Below are 19,583 nucleotides of genomic sequence, written 5' to 3'. Positions count from 1 at the left end.
AGTAAATTAGTACCAAAACTTACTTGGTACATTCAGCTAAAATGTATCCAGTCTCTAAAGAGTCCTGCAATAAGTCTTGAACTCTTTAGGCCACATACACGTTAGCATTTGAAGGTTTGAGGGAAGACATTTTAATCAGAAGAGAAAGATCTTCATTGACATTTGATAATTTTTTATGCCTAAACAAACTAAATGAACAAACTCTCTTTGTTTTCATGACTTAATAAACAAACTGACCTTAAAGGACAACACAGTTAAATACTGTTTTACTTTGTTTATATGTGGCGGACCCTGCCACCTTTCTAGCTTCAAACGGTGTTCTGGGGACCTTATTTTCCTCTGTGAACAGCGTGTTTATTCAGTCATGGAAAAAATAAATATGTCTGAGTTTGTGTTGTTACTTCATTAATATCATGAACTACACAGTGCCCCTTTGTGTGTTGCTGGGAGATGTGCCTTTTTCTGGATAAAGTCAAATCTGATAACTAATAAACTTTTCAAAAGTAACATTACAAAATAGTGGAGAAACACTGTTGAACAATAAAGGAAACGAGAAGTAAAACAACTACAAGACAGACCTTAGCATCGAAATGAACTTCTGCATCTTGCATGGTTATTTTGGTTATAGCTAATATGCTATGCTCATATTTCTTTTCTTTTTTTTTCCCAATTCTGAGCCAGACCGTGAAGCCACCTTTCACCCCTCTTAAATTTACTTGTGCATCATTCATGCCAGCCCCAGGACACCAACAAATTATCACTGTTTCTGCCTTTAATTTGAACTTATTGTGAGAGTGTTTGCTCCTTCACACTTTCTCCTCAGATGACCATCATGGCAGATGTGAATTCAGCCGGTAATGTTTCACGGTGTCGCGGTCACTGAAGTCGTGGTCTCCCCCCGTGTGTGTGTGTGTGTGTGCAGCAAATCCCTCAGCGGCGCGGCTGGCGGAGCGGAGTCACCTCGGATCACCCGGCGGCAGTTTCACAGCGGCCTCCATTTTAACTCCGACACCGAGCCGCACCTCACGTGTCCTGGGCTGTCTCTCTCACATGACCCGAGTGTTTGTTCCCGTGATCACCACTTCCATCTCCGTCTGCGACACCGAATATCACTTTTTTTTATTGAAACACTGATGGATATGCTTGAACAGAGTCTGGACAACGCAAGGTAACTTGAGAGTCGGCCAAAATGGCTAACTGACACTCGCTAGCAACAACATGCTATTTCGGATAGCTAGTTTACGACGACAACCGAGGCCTGACCTTAAAGAAAAAAAAACCGGTTGTTAAAACGAATTCAGTGTTAAGACTGCGGATAAGTTAGCAAGTGAAGTGGAGGGACTTGTGAACTGGATAGTTGTAACCGAGAAGACTGATTTCCATTCGCGATAAACATGATTATAATCAGCTAATGACAGCACAACAGCTAAAGGTAGCTTAAGCTAGCTTTTAAAACACAAACAATCGAGCTGTCATCTGCAGTAGGTGATCTGAGGATAGTAGCGATGTTGTGTTTTTCTTTTTTTACATTCCCATTGTTTTGTTGCTTGACTGGCTTCTTGCACAAGTTTGCCATCAGTTACGAGAAAGTTTAGGGTCACAAATTGGATTTATTTTTTAACATGTTAGCTTGTGGCGTATGTTTTTAATTTATGCTGTCTGATTTGCAGCCACGAAAAGCAAGAAGAAGAGGTTGTCCAGACATCTGAAGGTAAGGATTTATTCAGCAAGCTGTCGCTGACCTGTACAACATTGATATGTGTATTTTGTATTATAAAATACGCACAGTGTGATTGGTTTTAAAGGGGCTGTGTAGCCTCGAAGATTAATTTTAAACTCACAATAATTGGTTAATATGCACAATGTTAATGAGGTACAAATACAAACTCAAAAATATTTATTTTTTCCATAACTGAATATACAAGCTGTTCTCAGAGGAAAATAAGGTACCCAGAACACTGTTTGTAGCTAGAAAGGTGGCAGGGTCCGCCACATATAAACAAAGTAAAACGGTATGAAATTGTGTTGTCCTTTTAAGGTCAGTTTGTTTATTCAGATTATTCAAAACAAAGAGCGTTGTTTGTTTTATTTAGTTTGTTTTGACATAATAAAAAAATCAGTCAATAAAGATCTTTCTCTTCTTGTTAAAATGTCTTCCACAAAACTTCATACTGCACCTTTAACTAAACACAAATTGCTTTATCTCATAAGTAAGATGTGTAACAACAAGCTCTTCAGCTGAACCCAGGGCTTGATATCTGTCTTTATTATTATTTTTCCCCCCATTCTCACAACTGGCTTTTGTGTCCTCTTTTCCCCCCGAGACGGAACAGGAGAAGAGCAGACAGCTGTTACAATAGCCAGTGTTCAGCAGGCTGCAGCGTTTGGTGACCATAACATACAGTACCAGTTCCGCACTGAAGGCGGTCAGGTAAGTCACTAATGGCACTGGAATTGTACGCTACTTATGATTGTTGTTTTTTTTTTTCTTTCTTTTTACTGTCTTTTTCAGACAGACACTAAGTGCCCTTAATGGCATGTCTGTTCAGCACTCACAAGAGAAAGCAGAACAGCCGAGAATTACTTTAGATGTCAGGTTGAACAAATGTCCAAGGGGTGTTTGCGCAAAGACGTAATTAGCAGCCGACAGAGCTTTAAATTACGTATTGATAAATGTGGCTGAAAGGGTTTGGTTGCATGCTGGGAGCATCGTGACAGTGGGAGATAATGATTGCCAGTAAACAACATTTCACGCCACACAGAGTACTCTTTGTGATTTGGGCTTTTTCATACTGCGGCCACCTCACTGTAAGGTAAGGCTGCGTTTTCTTTTCATGTTATCATGTGATTTTTCTGGATGCTTTGGCTCTCTGCCCTTTTACAAAGACAAGTCAGGAGGATAGCAGGCTCTGAATTGCCTTAAGTTATGCTTGTGTGGTTTTATTTTTCTAGTCCCATGATTGACCGGTGACAATGGTGTGTTCTTCCCATCTACTAATGTGGTATTCACACCTGCGGTGGTCAGCGATGGACACTGGGACAGTGATGCAGATACATTTTAAAAAAGGAGAAGGACAGTCAAGTTGGTTTATCCTTATTTGGATGATTTAAACTGGAGGGGGTTAAGGCAGTGATCCATGTGGCTCATTAGGCGCAAACAGGACTAGTGTGTGAGCGATCATGTGATTCCAGTCTGGTCTGGGATTGGCATGGGGCTGCTGTCACATGTCAGTCAGGAGGAGAGTCACATGATGGAGGAATACAAATACTGATTCTTGGAATAAACAAGCTCATTTTCTTGACTTGTTTTCAAATTGAATCAAGCACATTCTGAAGCATAAGCATATTACATCCCACACAATATGCTTGTGCTTCAGAATGTGCCTGAATTGAGATCAACGCGCTCGCTGCGATTAGGACTATAGTGTGAGATACAGGGCTCGGCTGAACTGAAGCAACAGATATGATAAACAAATCGACAAGTCGGGTAAGGTTTTGATCTGGGCACGGTTTGCTTGTCACAGGGATTATAGTAAATTACATAAAAGCTCGGTGTTTCATTCACTTTTCCTGTGTTTCATTCACTTTTCCTTGTGTTCGTATCTCCACCTCACAGGTGACGTATCGTGTTGTTCAGGTGACTGACCAGCACCTTGATGGAAGAGATGACGGGGGAGGAGCAGTGAGTGTCGTCTCCACAGCCGCCTTCACTGGGGCTCCTCAGGCCGTGGCTCAGGTACAGAACTCTCCCTCTTTTTTATGAATCATTGCGAATCCAAGAAAACAAGACCAAATGTATTTATTTGCAGTATAGTGATGGCTTGACTGACCTTTCTGTTATCTTTGCTAACAAGATCGCTGCTACTTCTTTTACTTCCCTTTATCCCAGCTGTCAAACAGCACTGGGTCTCACTTGGGGGTCTAGAGGGGACACCAGTATCGAGTCTGACAGAGACTGAGGTGTACGTTCACCTACTGTGACTGCTCCGTTGCTACTTGTTCAACCTCTCCTCTGTCCCTCTTATCCATCACAGGCTGTGATCCAAAACCCTTTCAGTAATGGAGGAAGCCCAGCAGGAGAGGCAGTGGGAGGCGAGACGCGCTTCGCTTACTTCCCCGCAACTGCGGTGAGCGACGGGACTGTGTCTGTGCAGGCCGCCACAGATCCCACACTCACACAGGCAGGGGGTGAGTCAGCTCTCACGCTTAATTTGGGTTGAAACTTAATACAGTGCTGCGGGGCTAATTTAGCCATTATTTTGAGCGACAAACAACGAGGATACTTAAGGAGTAGCATAATGAGAGAAAAACAGCTCTTTTCTCAGTAGTTATAAATGAACCATGATCCTGCAGTTTTGGCTGATGTGAAAGAAAGTAAGACCATAGAAGTACTGCAGATGGTAAATTATTTAATTAAATTATGCTGCCCTTTTTGCCTGGTACTGTGATTGAAATACGGTTTGTGATACAGGTGGACAGCTCCTCAGCTTTTTTGTAGACTAAGGTTTTGCTCACTTTTGAATAATGAAACATTTTCTATCATACAAATCAAGCAACACTTTTTGTTCAATATAAGATAAGATCTCATTAATACGTCAAAAACATGTTTGCCATGGATGAAATATGCTTCCTCTAACAGACAAGTAAAATATTATCTAAGGCCAAAATGAAATTAGTCATGCTGATCATATTTACTGTTTGCTTCATGTCACATGTCCACCCACTGTGCTTCTCTTCCTCTTTACTGTCATATGTCCTCGTCTGGCTGTACTAACTGTCCTTGTGGTTAAACGGTGGTGATCCAGAGGAGGCTGGTGGGCTCTGTGTGCCTGTCAGTGAGGGTGGTTGATGCTGGGTTGATCTGGAGAGCAGAATGTAGCCCTCTGGCTCTGTTACACACAGCCAGCATCTGCTCGATTGGCAGTTTGAGGAGTGGATCATCGGTGTCCTCTGATGGTTTTAGAGGGAGAGTGTAGAGTGTGGACAAGTGGTTACTGGAGGAACTTGTAATTCATCACCCAGTGTTTCTGCTGGTGTCTGTGCTTTCTGCCGCACTGTTGGCCCAGACGAGAGCTCTGCACAGGCATGAAAATGAGAGCTAACCGAGATCTGTACCTGCATCTTAAGACCCACTTCTCACCCAGTCTGATCTGATGTTACATTTTAGATTTTCCTTTTTAAAACTGAGGGAAATGCTTATGGCCATAAATCACTGCAACTAACGGTTATTTTCATTAGCGATTAATCTGCTGATTATGTTCCTAATTATTTCTTTAGTTTATAACATTTTAAAACTGGAAAATTTTGCCATTCACAAGTTGTCAGATCCATTGCAATATTTATTTTTATTTGCTTGTTTTGTCCGACCAACTATCCAGAAGCTAAAGATATTCAATTTACTGTCATATACTATATGAATCCTCTCATTCAAGAAACCGAAAACGTTTTGTTTCACAAAATAGTTGCAAGTATACAATGAGTCGATTGACAGAATATTGGACTCATTGCAGCTCTGAATGAGGCATGCACAGGGTAAAGCAGAGCTGTTCACAAACAAATGTAGCTTATAATAGCTGATTAACGTTGTTTGTCACATGTTTGTGACAGTGACGCTACACAAATTTCATCTAAGTACCTGCACACAGCACTTAAGCATTTTCCTAGTAATATACCATCTACCTGTTGTAAAGCTCGTGTTTCTAAGTTTTAGCATGATGAACCTGGCCCATAAATCCAGAACATCTTTAACAGATGAACATCACAGTTCAGTTCTAAGTGCTCTATCGTAGGCAACTGGACGCCACCGGCCTTCGTGTGGGTTTCTAGGGCTAGGCGAGCCCAGGTGTGAATGGTTGTTAAGCAGTCTGGGGAGGGAACTCAGTACTGAGTACTCAGTGAGTATTCAGTACTCAGAAACTCAGAGCTCACACATGTCCTTAACGACTCTGTAAGGACACAAATCTATTACTGAGACTTGTCAGGCTAATGCAGCACATCCACACACTCCGCCTGTGTCCCTCTCTCTCACTGAGTGTTGTGTGTTGTACTTGTATCACATGACAAATACCCAGACAAGTCAGACGCCCTTAAGGCCATTGAGCAGCATCAATTGACGCACCTCATAACTTGCATGTTACACTCTAGACGCAGCAGAAGAAAACTACAAAAACAGCTGTGTTTTGTGGCTTGTTTTTTTTGTTTTTTTCCGCCCTTCTGCTGATGCCACCGAAGGAGAAGAGGACCATGAGGTTTCGTTACTGTGGCTAGCAGCTGATGCCAGGGCCGTTCGGGAGGAAGTGGGTTGTTGTCTTCATCCTCAGTGAGCCTGGGGCAGTTTAAGCAGGCATGACATACTGGCTGAGGAGTGCACTGTAGGGTGTAGATGGAGAGTGCTTTACAAGCTGTCATCTCCTATGAGGTGAGGGATAGTGGAGGATAACAGCATGGGGCTCTGGCAAAGAACCACAATCCAACAAGACTGGATGGATCCAGGGTTTGGAAGTGCTTGACCTTTCTGTGAAATATAAGTGTTGTTCTAGTGTGAGCATCATTGTTTTTGGTTTTCAGCAATATTTTTCCACCAGAAAGAGCCTCTTTGTCAGAAGGAGCAATTCAGTTCAAACAGATTTAAACTTGGATTTCATATGCCAATAAATCTAGAAGGTGTCACCTTTTCAACTGAATCATAGAGATTGCGGTATCTAATATTATGTTACTTCAGTTGCCAAACTAGGTCAAATTTTCTTTAATTGATAGTCGGCTGCCTTAACAATCAGTTGTCTGGTAATCAGTGTTATATGAAATATGTTGGATGTTTTTCCATTACAAAACTGTTTTGATCACTGTCTTGATCTTTGTTCGACACAGAATTGAGGAATTTAAAGAACAGATAAAGTGAACACCAAGTTACTGGATTGATAAACGAAACAACACAAAATAATGACTTCATTTTAATTGCGGAGCTCCCGTCTGTCGCTATTCAACAACTGTCCGAAATGGCTAAAATGTAATAGTATCAGTTTGTATAGAATACCTTTTTGTTTTTTGTTTGTTTGTTTTGTTAACTTACAAATGGCTTTATATTGATTTATTTGAAAAGCAAGTATTTGTAATTTGTAACAACATACTTTTTGATGTATTTGTGCCATATTGTGTTTTAATAGTGCAAATAGAGAAATTGACAGACTAGTTCAAGTCTGGCTTTAGTCTACGGAGCATTTCAAAACTGAGAAAAACAAATACATTTCATGTATCGTGATAGTGATTAAATAGATTGTAATATTGTTTTTTTTGCCCAGATCGCCCGCCCCTATATGAATCCAAAAGTTTAATGTTTCTTGCTGCAAGAAGACACTTTTTCACAAAAATGTGGTAAAACCAGGCTGCTGTGCAGTCCCTCGTCACAAGTTGTTGTTATTTTTTTCTGCAAAGGGATAAACTATAGGCTGTTTAGATGTGAAACTCCATTCGTGTGTTATGTCTCTGTCGAGGAGTTACATGCTCTGTTATCTGGTGTTACTGGAGATGGTTTTGTGTGAAGGGACCTTTAATTTTTGGGCTGATTTATTGGAAATGGCAGTAAACTGTTGGAGACCCACAGGAACAAGATGAGGGCTTGTAGCAGTGCTGAAAGGCACAGTTTGCCTTAAAGTGGAGTGTGTGCATTTTTCTCTCCATTTTATATTTTATGTTTTGTTGTGAATGTCTCTGGAGCTTGGAAAAAGGAGGCTTGGCAGTTTTTCTGCCTGCGTTGATTGTGCATGAGAGGGCTTCCTGCAGTGTAAACATTGTTTTGTGTGTGCCTGTGAGGATTTGGGGGTTTGATGAGTTTTCTTATTTATTTATTTTTTTACAGTGAATACACTCACTCACACTTATTTGTTGTGAGATATTTCATTAGAGCAACAAGAGTCTTTCATGCTCATGTTTCCCTTTAGTCTTTTTCGTCATTGCTAACTGATGACTGTTGTGCGCCCCACAGGTCAGTTTTATGTGATGATGACCCCCCCTGATGTCATTCAGACTGGCACGCCACGAACCATCGCCCCACGCACACAGCCCTACCCTGCGTGAGTATCAGCTCTATCAGCTGCTGTTTGGGAAAAGGACACAGCATTGATATGAGACAGAATTTTCTGAAAACAAACTCAAGGCTGGTCAGTTCTTTTTCAACATTCTTGTTATCCTCCATGTAAATGCCACTTCAGAAAGGATATCTGGTGATTTTAGATGTTCAAAGGTGGAGTTTGGCTCGACTTCAAAAGTGGCCCCGATGGCTTTTTAATGTTGAGTGTTCAGAGTCATTCACAACGATTAATTAATTTTCATTAATTTCAATCAGGGCATTTTCACCAAGGCTTTTACTGGGGACTCACAAATACTTTGGCTGATAATACATAAATATTATCAGCTGTTAATTGGCTATGATGACAGTATAGCTGATAAACAGAACCAATAATACAAAGCCAAATTCCTTTCATTGACTCAACAAGCGCAGCATCTACACACACAACATGCACCTTTTTTTAGAGTTGCTGATCTGCCAATCAACACGAAGAAGAAGCACAGCACGCTGTTGTGGCACTCATGTTATCAAAACGCTGCACCTGGGTAGAACCATGCAGTGTAGACGAGAGATCTAAACATGTCGGCGCCAGTGTAGATGTTATTTACAGCTTCAGGAGAAGGCGACATGATTGCAATTTGCCAAATATGTTCTGCCAGGTTTCTGAGAGGAGGGAAAAAGTTTTTAACGCGATAAATCTTATTAGAGCTGTGGAATTTTAAATCATCCATGTCTGCTCACTACATCTTTGCCTTTTCTTACTCTCAGCTGTGCATAAACTACAGGTTAGGAAACTTATTTTCAAATAAATAAAATGAAATTATCAGTTCTCTGAGAAAATGAATCTATATCGTGCACCCCTAGCTTTAAACAATTTAAATAACACACATTTGAGTTTGTCAGTGTGGATCTGTTCCTGCGACGCTCCAGAGCAAATCTACACGAGCTTGACACATACTGCTTTTGCCGCTTTTCACCCAAACCCGACTGAGATACACAACATTTAAATGAACATCTACACGTATTGAGTGAACAAAGCATGCCGAGTTCACCTGAATCTAAATGCTAATGCTGGAGGAGGCTGCGAAAGTGGAGGGAGTCGGATTGCTGTTAAATGGGGCAGGGATGTGGTGTTAAGCAGAGAGAAAGAGCAGCATAACCTGTTTATATGGCCCACCTAGTTTTTCAATCAATCAGGTTGATCAATAATTGGATGTTATATGGTGATAAGGCTATAAAAACAACTTCAAAGCCTATTTAATCTACCATGAGGCTCAGTTTATGTAACATAAAGTGCCAATATGGTTGTTGTTGTTTTTAACTTTCACCGCATGCTGCGAGTCTTCCCAGGGAGTCTTCTAATCTCTCTGCTGAGTTTGCTTTAAATCAATTTTATGGCGATGATCTGTATTTCAGCCCATCTCAGCTGGCCTGCTTTCTCCTTCTCCAAAATCTTCTGATGTTATTTATCTCTAAAATTCACCACATGCATCATTATAATCATGCACCAAAAAGGGATTAATCTCAGACTCTCTCCAACTGTTAGCCACATGCTGGTGATTGCTGTTATTAAGATAATCAGCAGGCTCACCTGAGCAAAGACAAACTGAGTTGTCATCTTAATTGCATGATACCAGCCTGGCTCTACGGATAGTTGTTCAAAAAAATTAATTCCAACCAGTTTTATCTCAGATTCAGGGTTCACTTGAGTGCCAAACACTTGAGCTCAGAGATGCAGTTTTCTATCAGCTCATGTAACCAGTTACAGGTTACCTGGAAAAAGAGCCTTGAGAAATCAGCTTCAGATTCACTTCAAAAGTTTTCGTAAATAGTGTTGATTTAATTGTCCATCTTAATGTGCACACACAGGCTTGCACAACTGCATATGGTCCGTATATGGATGAGGCCTGTTGTTAATGATACAGTCAATCAAAACTATTGAAACTGACATGGTACCAAATAGGGCTGCACAATAGATTGTTTCAGCATTAACATCGCAATGTACGCATGTGCCACAGTCACATCGCAGGATGTGCAGTGTCAATTAAGGCAAATTGACTCAAATACGTCGTGCTACAACTCGCATGGTTCTCATTTAAAAGAGACGTCCGTCTAATATTGCATAATTTAGTCTGATTTAATGGATCTTGGATGCATGGTTGTGAGCCTAGATGCTTCTTGACCAATTTATCAAACAAAGCATGGCCTTATTTGTTTGTTTTTGATAAAATGCACTCCCCTACAAAATCAACCCGTCATTCTAGAATAATTATGTTTTTCCAAATAGAGCTCTTCGGGTTATTTGGAGGAAATTTCTGTATTTTTCATATTGCAATATAAAGTGCAGAAAACCAAAATATCAAAATGTAATTTTTTATAATTTTTTTATCAATATCATGCAGCCCTAGTTACGAATGACATCGCAACAACCAAGCCCACTTACAAGCTTTTACGAAACAACCTGCCCTCAAAAAGTCTATGTGTGGGAAACACCGTGTAACTGTGTTTGTTCCTTGTTTGTTAAAAGTCAAAGCATAGCTGTTTGCTTGTTGAACACATGACCCTTTGTCAAATTGAGTCAGCACCGACCTAACTGAACATTCCTCCAATTAGCACCAGGCTTATACTTAACCTTAAACACGTGAAACTGTCAGGACACACTACTAACGCTGCTTGTTTTAGGTGGCACATAAGCTCAGTGTTCTTTCTTGTTATGAAGGTTATTAAAACACACACAAACCAGAAACGAGCACCACACTAGTATTAACTGTCTTCCTTTCATCTGTCAGTTTGGCTTTATATAATGTTTGGATCGACAACAAGGATGTTGACTGCGTCTGTGATTTTCAAGAACTTTGGATTTCTTAAAGATTTAAGCTCCTTTGTTGTGGGCAGCATTACGGGGAGTTCTACATCTGCCCTAATTTTGGCAGCAGCTCTGCCGTTTCTCATCTAGCTTGATATTCACAACGTTACTACACGCTGCTTTCCAGTCATGAGTAAAGAACAAGCTTTGTTGTGGTGTACGTCTGCATTTCCATGTGTTTGAAAGTGAATTGTTTTCTCATCTCTCTGGATGCCTATCTGCAATCTGTGTGTTTCTATTTATTTCCCCTTCCATGAATAATGTATGATTTTTGACACAAGCCTCAGAGTTATATTTAAGTTTCAGCTAACTAACAGTGACATTATCATTGGCATGTGAGTGAAATGAATGAAAACTTCAACACCCTATCTGCCATTCGCAGAGATGAAAACGAGCTGCTGCAGCATGAAGGTTTAAACTGGTGAGGACAGTTTCCACATTTCTCCCACACTCTCCCCCCTCCCCCTTTTGTTTTGTTTTTACAGCAAATGAACTAATCAAATGAGCTCACAAGAAGAGAGAAGAAGCACACAAACCTCAGCTTTCCTCTCCTCCCCTTCCCTCTCAGAAGTCCCTGGTGATTCTTCCCTGCTCTTGATGTGTGAGACACAGATGTAGCGTTTCTTCAGTGCTGACCCTGATCCATTGTTGTTAGTCGTGCTCGTGGCAAATGTATTTCTCCATTAGGACTTGGAAATTAGGTCATTGTTCTCCATCTGGAAGCAAATGGCTTGCTCCACACTTTTATTTTAGTATTGTTTTCAATGTGTCATCTGTCGTTGTTGTTGTTTTAAGTTTTGTTCTAGTTTAGCCTAGTTTCGAATAAGGTAGTTTTCAAACTAATTCATTGTTTTTTCTAGGTCTGTGGAAGGTGTAGGTGTACATATTTGGCAGGGGCTTTGGGAATCCCTATGCAGGGAAATTTTAAATTTTTCAAAAAAGAAAAAATGCCTCTTCACATAATTTTATTTGTGAATAGATTTATTGGACAGGGCAGCTTAGAGAGATAACAGGAACGTTTTTATATACTGGAATTAATATTGGGACAAATGAGCAATGGGTGGTCACTATCACTGTATCTTAACCGAAAATGTATTTGCACAAAGGCAGTTAACGGTCACCAAGTCTTATCTTTGTCCGTATCAGCCACTGAGAGAATATCAAGCTCAAACTGCAGTCATTTGTATCTCAACGTACCCTTAACTGACTCATTAGCGGGGTGTCCATCAGTGTATTTTTGCATTTTGAAGTATCGCATTAGAAGTGGTTAATGGAAATGGCTACATTTTAAAAAAACTTGCTCGCTTGATTTCTTTTGTGCCTTTTTTGACTGAAAGTTATTGCGCTTTATAGAAGATGGAAGCACCTTCTCTGAATAAGTTCTGACGTATCAAACATTTATTTCACATGACTGATAAGCTCTTTCCGCTCCATCTGAAGAGATGAAAAATAGTGGCAGGTTAAAAGAGTTTCCTCATCGCTCGACACAGATTAATGTAACCTTCCGCACTTGAATACTAGAGTCCGACTGATACTATTTTCGGGGCCGCTATCGATATAAGGAGGTGAAATTTCAGATAGATATATCGGCCACTATACACACGTTTTTTGTGGTTATCAAACAGTTGTGACAAAGATACAGTATGTAATGAAAGCAGAATATTTTACAGTTTAACAATAAATTTTAACATCTTATATGACACTGTGCATTGAAACAGTAAACTTAAGTCGAAATGTGATGATTATTCATTATAACGAGCATCTTTTTCTGCATTTTAATCTCCAAAAAGAATGTTTTTATATGTGCGTATATCGGGCATTAAGTAGGCCGATACTGATATATCTGTGATAGGCCAGTATAGATATATCGGTTGGGCACTAAATAAAGCATGAAACAAACAGAAATGTCATATTTCCATAATGGTTTTCTACATTGCTTTTCACAGTTTGAGGTGTGACAGGCGCTATTTTAATTATGCTATCTTACGCCTTCTTCTGCAATGTTGTAAGATTTTCCAAATTGAGTTAGCACCACCTGCTTCTTCTGAACCAACTCCTAAATAAGCGCATAACTGTAGTGAAATGAAACGGGCATTTATTTGCATTTTATTGAAATTCCGTTTAAATTTGCGATTAATCTGGATGGAAACCTGGCTTTCGTCCAGGCTCGGGCTTGGTGTAATACTGTAGCCTAATGATAGGGGAGGGAAGAAGGAGTGACAATTGCATTTCTCTTTCGAGAATCAATATTAGATTTGTACAAACGTAGTCCTCCTCTACATCCATGCCTCAGATGATATGAATAAAGCACTTCAGCAGTGGGGTTGTGTACTGCTAATGTTCTGGATCTCTCCGGCAACAATAACTCTCGGGAGCACTTAGATGAGGTGTACCTCTAAGTTGTGAAAGAGGAAGAAAAACGACGTTCCTGTAGGCCTGTACATTTAGTTATTCATACAGTCATCCACATTTTTTTTTTTTTACACTCTGCCGAAGAGCACTGTTGGGCTGAATCCATTATACAGCTGAAATCCCATTAAGATGCGTTGAGATACAAGAGAGACTGCAGTTTGGTTTGGCTGACTATCTCAAACGGAGATATCAGCAGTCGAGTTGTGTTGATGGGTCACAAATTCACTGCTGCAGAATAAAGATGTGTCGTAGAGGGACAGACGAGAAACAAGAGTGACCTTACAGGACGTTATCAACTTCATGCAAAGCTGTAACCAGAAATGCACCCAATAAAAAATGGTAAAAACTCTTCTCACAAGATTTTCTTTAGCAAAGATGCACCGTTTTTTTTTAGTTCTTTTGGTTGTTTATGATTAATTTGAAACGGGGTGAGTGAAGTGTTAGTGTCTTTTCCATTAGTGGGACATAACTTGTTTGAAATTCAGTTGGCCACCTATATAATACGTGAGCGTACTGTTGGCCTGTTCATGTCGTGGTGGGTGGTTGGATAAGTGTCCCTGTCACGTCTCAGGGACTTAATTAACACAATACCTCAGGGAAGACACAGAGACAAGACACAGTTGTGTCATTAGCGTACGCCCAGACTCCAATAGACAGCATCTGGTTTTCTACAGTGTTGTAATTTTACAGCATAATAAAGCAGAGAGCTCGCTTCAGGCCACACCTGGGAAGCGGATGGCCAACAAGAATACAAAGGTTGGACGGGTCTCAGAATTCCAGTCAAAGCGGCCCAGCTTCAGGCCCTTGAGGGACTGCATATGCAGCCTCATATGGCCGTGCATCTCTCAGTATTTCTACCAAAGGCTCTACACAACTTCAGAGGCTCCTTTTTTAAATGGCACAGCGGCAGTGGCAACGTCTGTGATTACAAAAGACTCGAATTTAATGATAAGAGTGATGAATAGTTTTTAATAGGCACAGGATTAGGTGAATTTTTGGGGGGCTTGGTTTGGTTTTGTGCTTGATTGTTGGGTAGTCAGAGATGGGCGATATTGTAGTGTATGAAAAGTGGGTTTTTTTCTTTCCGTCTGCAGGAAAATGGACGGACCGCGAACACCCAGAGATGAAAGAAGAAGAGCGCAACATAATGAAGGTGGGTAATTAGCAATGATTGTGGCTTTTGATTTGAGCAGACAGTGCAACACAATGCGCTGTGGTGCCTAAATGGAGCATTTTTGTTGAAAGAAAATCACCAAGCCCTGTCAAAATAGTCTATTAAGAATAGATGTTTACGGACTGACCATTAGAGGTTGCTGTTGAGCTGTCAAAGTCAGGCAGTGGTTGGTACCTGCAGTGCAAACCACTGAAATGATGAGATCTAGGAAATAAAAATCTGTTTTCTTTAAACTGAAATTACCTCTGATCTCTCACTCTATGAAAAGAAAAACAAATCAGAAACTGCTGCTTGTATTTATATATATATAATATAAATAATCTTTTTAATCTGTCTTTTTAAACATTCCATCAGTTGAGAGGCGGCGGAGAGATAAGATCAACAACTGGATTGTCACACTTTCCAAGATCATCCCAGACTGCAGTATGGACAGCACCAAGACTGGAGCAGTAAGCAGTCTCACTTGCCTCAGCACTGCTGCTGACTTTTTACAGGAGTTTCGGTTTCAAACGTTCACGATTCAACTCCATGTCCTTCCAGAGCAAAGGAGGCATCCTGTCTAAAGCGTGCGACTACATCCGAGAGCTGAGGCAAAGCAACCAGCGGCTGCAGGAGAGTCTGAAGGAAGTGGAGAGGATACAAGTGGACAATGAGCTGTGCAGGCAGCAGGTATGAATATCAGTTGGCCTCAAGTGAAGTTTCCAGGGCTTCAATAATGGGCGGAGAAGGTCTATGAATGGTAATGTCAAAAACATTCCTCTGAGGTGCCCGGGTGTAGCAGATAAATAAAGTTATGTATAATAAGGCGGCCATCGTGGGCTGCATATGTGTCTATGAAGATTGCCGCTGCATTGAATAGATTAGTTTGCTTTGGGAATGCATTGCAACATCCTTTCACTTAAGTCTCAGAAGCATGAAATCCACCTTGCCCCGTACGCATCTTCATTTCTCAAAAACAAAACCCCTGAGACCAGAGTCTGTATAGCTGATCATCTCAGCCTGACAAAGAGGATAAAAGAGTTTGCACTCATAGAACGAGAGGTTTTACCTGAAATCACTGTTTGAGAGACTGTGGGAATACTATACACAGGGGTTGTGAGAGCTAACTGCATGCTAATGCAGCCAAAGTATTGTGAAGTATTGCAGCCCTGAAGCTGCCACATCTCCCCATTGAATCCCAGGCCTCCAAAGCACTCAGCAATGTATTCTTATTCTGATGCTCAAAGCTCAATATCCTTTCCTCAGTCCCTCAGTGGGGAGTCAGGGAATTGGGGAGTCACCCAGGAGAAATGTAGCAGAGATGACATACCTCAGGATTTGATAATCCAGTCGGTTGTGGACAGAGATGTCTTTGAATAGGCCTGCACATACTACTACTTTAATCCCAGGGATTGAATGGCCCTGTGTGTACATTACACACAGCCAGCAGTCTCAGTCTTCAAACGAAAAAGTTTGGTCAGTAAACTCAAAGCTATATTAAGCTGTCACAGGGATGAAGATGTTGATAATGAGATTTTTTCTTTCCATTCTTTGTTCTTAAGATTGAAGAGCTGAAGAATGAGAATGCTTTGCTCCGAGCGCAACTCCAGCAGCACGGCATCGAGATGGTTGGAGAGACGCCACCGCAGTGAAGCAGAGACAGAATGAACAGGGAGGGGCACCACCACCCAGACATCCAACCGATAGGGTGGAAAAACAACAAGGACTTGTGAAGAATCACTTTCTTTTTAGTGAATGTATCCTCTCCTGGGTTCCCAGGGCGCGATCCCTTCACCGGCCAATTGTGGCTGTACTTGACTGTTCCAATCCTATTGAGATAACCACCCGTAACAACTCAGCAGAAATGTGCTCGGAGAAAAGATGGCCACTCACCACCATCAGAGTGCTTTTCTCGCACTAGCTGTGAAAGAGAAGCGCTTCTGAACGCCTCCCTTGTTTTGTATTTATGTAGCCTCACTCATGGACTATGATGTTTGTCATTTTATTTTGTCCCCCGTCAGTTTATTTTCCTCCCAGATTATTCATTTTGACTTAGTCGATGCTTTTATTCTGTTTGTGGTTTTGAGTTCTGTATTAATATGTTGTTTTTAGCTGCTTTAATTTATTAGTCCGCTTGCTGACAGAAGCCTGGATGGAGACCAGTTACATTGAAGCTCACGCACCCCAGAGAAGCAGACTGAATTTTAAGTGAGAAAACATCAAAGTATGCAAAACATTATGATTCTACAGACAGAAATATTTTGACACACATAGTTTACCTAGACCCAAAGACAAACAAGGAGCTGTGCTGGCCTGTGCTTCTGGGCTGATTTATATAAATATGACTTCTCATGTTTTAATACAGATGTTACAGAACGTTAGAGCAGATTATCTCGGGGAGTAAACAATCAATAACTCATTAACTTTCTGCGGGCCCTATTTTGTCATGACGTGTGCAATCTTGGAGATTGATTTGAAAAAAGAAGTGGTATACTTGAATTGTTGGGCATTTGCTTAACCAGAAAGAAATAACTCAAAAGTCAACAGAATCATGTGGAAAGAAACAACTGTTCAAATGCAATGAAATCACAGAATGACATGTACATGTGTGGAACATGTAGACTATTGACAAACCTGCTGGGTTGCGGACTAGAGAGGAGAGGGGTGCAAATTCCAACTTTTGCCAAACTATCTATAGATACTGTGTGTTTTATTTCCAGCTCTTGTTCATGTGTGATTTTCCCGGTGACTCACTTTGTGTAAGAATAATCCCCACATGTTTCATTTCTAGCTGTTTGCTCTATTTTGGTATTGCAACACTTCAAATGGAGCTCAACGCACAAGGGAGGAAGGCACCCCGGAGAGAGCGGTACTGAAAGACTATGCTAACTATGGAAAAGGAGAACACCGAAATCCTGTGTTGCACTTCTTAGTTGAGCAAGACTTGTTCTCCATGAAAAGACGGAATAGTTGGAAAGTGGGGAAACTTAGAAATTATCCTGCATATTTCTCCACCCACTCAGGCGAACAATAAGTAAACTGTAATTGGTTGTACAAACAGCAGAAGCCAATATTAACATTGTTGATGATTTTGTGAATGAATATACATGATGTATTTTTTTGTTCCCCTCCGGGCGATGTGAGTGAAGAGAGATATCAAGCTTCGGAGCCACTTATTAGAGCAGGATTGCTTCTCCCTGTGTCAACAGCTCAGGATCCAGCAAAGCAAAACCAACACTCAGACCCCTGGCAAAATCAGGCAGACTATCACATTTTAATATCTCAGACTGTGCAAGTTAACAGCTTGTGCTTTGGAAGCGCTGTTCTGCTACTACTGCTAGATTCAAACCTGATAGTGCAAGTGTCTGATCTATCAAACGAGGCTCCTAGCCAAAGTTGAATGATAGATGTTTTTGCAGCAGAATCTTTTTTTTTTTTTTTTTTACACCTCGGTGCGAGGAGAGCAGAAAATGTGAATGTGAAGACATGAATAATGCTTTGGAAGACGGATGTTTGCAAATGAAAGGTCACTCGTGGCTAATTCTTTTTTTTTTTCTTCCCACGTTTCTTTTTTGAAATGGCAAAAGAAAGAAAAAAGGACTCCTTTTCTCTCTGTAGCAGCCTCACTGTTCTCAGGTTAGATTGTAAGACATCTTTTCTAAGTAAAATGGTGGAAATAAAACTTTCACTAGCTAATAATCTTCGTGGACTTGTTCTTCTGCTGAGCGTGGACATGTACAAAAATCCATACTTCATTACTTCTGTAAAGTTGGTTTGCAGTCCCTCGTGTGTTTGTCTATCAGTTAGAAGCTGATAGAGTTTTCATGTATTTGAGTGAAATTTGTGTGGGCCTTACATTAGGTTTTGGCTCACAGCTTCTGAATTGTAGTGTGTTAAATCATCTTAACATTTTCATCACCTATTTCCTCCTAAACACGCCATTGTGAATGTCTGAACACTGTTTAATTCAGCCTTTACCAAATTCATTTATTTGATATTGAAGCCCCTGATACTCGGTGTCAAATCAAAGGCTATTCTCTGACCTTCTGTGGAACTTCTGTGTTGTGCTGGAAGCCGGTCGTTAGCTTATGTTAGAAGACTGCATTTCTAAATTACCATTAGCTAGTGTTGCTCTCTGTCGGCGTAGCGGAGAACGTGCATAAAGTCACATCCTTTAGACTGTTGTGGAAAATCCGACTTGAGTCCTTCAAAAGAAATCCACAGTCCAGCAGCATTAAACAACTGAAACAAACCGTCCACAGGCTTGTAGACAACCTGTTGCAATCACACGTTACAATATGCTCACATATGGCCAATTAAAAAAAAAAGTGATGAATGTTAATGGCTACAAGTTGTTACGCAGAGCCCTTTGAATATCTGTGACTCAATTTGCATTTGAAGTTTCAGCACCTTCTTCTAATTAAGTTCTGCCCGTTCAAACCGGTGGGTAAAAACACAGATGAAAATACAAATACAGAAATCTGCCACAACAACCACAGGGGATGCATGATGTTCGGGTTTTTTTGCAGATATATCTGATATGCTGACATTTTCTCATTTTGGCTGATTGCAGATAACAATATATGCACATATGTTTCTCCATCGAATGCCAGAGAACATCAAGTCTCTCCTGAATTGGAATTAACATATTTTAATGCCTGTTGTTCAGTGATGCATAAATACCCAAAAGTCATACTTCAGCATACAATCTGCAAGGTATAGCCTGAACTAAAGTTATCAAATGTATGTGGTGGAGTAAAAAGTACAATATTTTAGTGGAGAGGAAGCTTAAAGTAGCAGAAAGCGGAAATACTTATTTAAAGTACAAGTATCTCAAAATTGTACATAAGTACAGTTACATTCCACCACTTCTACTCTGTTTGTGACAGCCCCTGCTAGATGCAGGCATACAATGCTTTTCCAAATGTACACATTCACCAGGTAAAATAAGAAAACTACAGACGGATGGCGTCAACATGCCGACATTATCTCGGATCCCTAACCACATGCGTTCTAACTTTGGCAAAAAAAACGATTGAGAAAATAAGTTTTCCTTTAAGATGAGGTCAGAAAATCTTACAAACAGA

General features: G+C 40.6%; 1 protein-coding gene across 2 annotated transcripts; it reads left to right on the top strand.

Annotated features, from left to right (window-relative positions):
• The first annotated feature begins 943 nt into the window (after window positions 1-943).
• On the top strand, window positions 944-18,195 carry usf2l (upstream transcription factor 2, c-fos interacting-like). Of its 2 annotated transcripts, XM_073485141.1 has the most exons (11): window positions 944-1,168; window positions 1,671-1,711; window positions 2,325-2,431; window positions 3,617-3,736; window positions 4,035-4,188; window positions 7,982-8,069; window positions 11,314-11,352; window positions 14,438-14,496; window positions 14,872-14,966; window positions 15,058-15,186; window positions 16,059-18,195. In XM_073485141.1, exons 1-11 carry the CDS (start codon window positions 1,134-1,136, stop codon window positions 16,146-16,148), a joined length of 957 nt encoding a protein of 318 aa, XP_073341242.1. In that variant the 5' UTR covers window positions 944-1,133; the 3' UTR covers window positions 16,149-18,195. The 2 variants fall into 2 exon arrangements, with proteins under 2 accessions (XP_073341242.1, XP_073341243.1); XM_073485142.1 differs by lacking the exon at window positions 11,314-11,352 and having other exon boundaries at window positions 947-1,168.
• The last annotated feature ends 1,388 nt before the right edge of the window (window positions 18,196-19,583 follow it).

Source organism: Pagrus major, chromosome 17, assembly GCF_040436345.1.
Source record: "Pagrus major chromosome 17, Pma_NU_1.0".
NCBI lineage: Eukaryota > Metazoa > Chordata > Actinopteri > Spariformes > Sparidae > Pagrus > Pagrus major.
This window is presented reverse-complemented; position numbering and strand designations above follow the sequence as displayed.

Coding starts and splice junctions, on each gene's coding strand:
- usf2l (XM_073485141.1), top strand. CDS start 1,134: ATGGATATGCTTGAACAGAGTCTGGACAACGCAAG. Junction 4,189..7,981: donor CACACTCACACAGGCAGGGG/GTGAGTCAGCTC, acceptor TGCGCCCCACAG/GTCAGTTTTATGTGATGATG. Junction 15,187..16,058: donor ATGAGCTGTGCAGGCAGCAG/GTATGAATATCA, acceptor TTTGTTCTTAAG/ATTGAAGAGCTGAAGAATGA.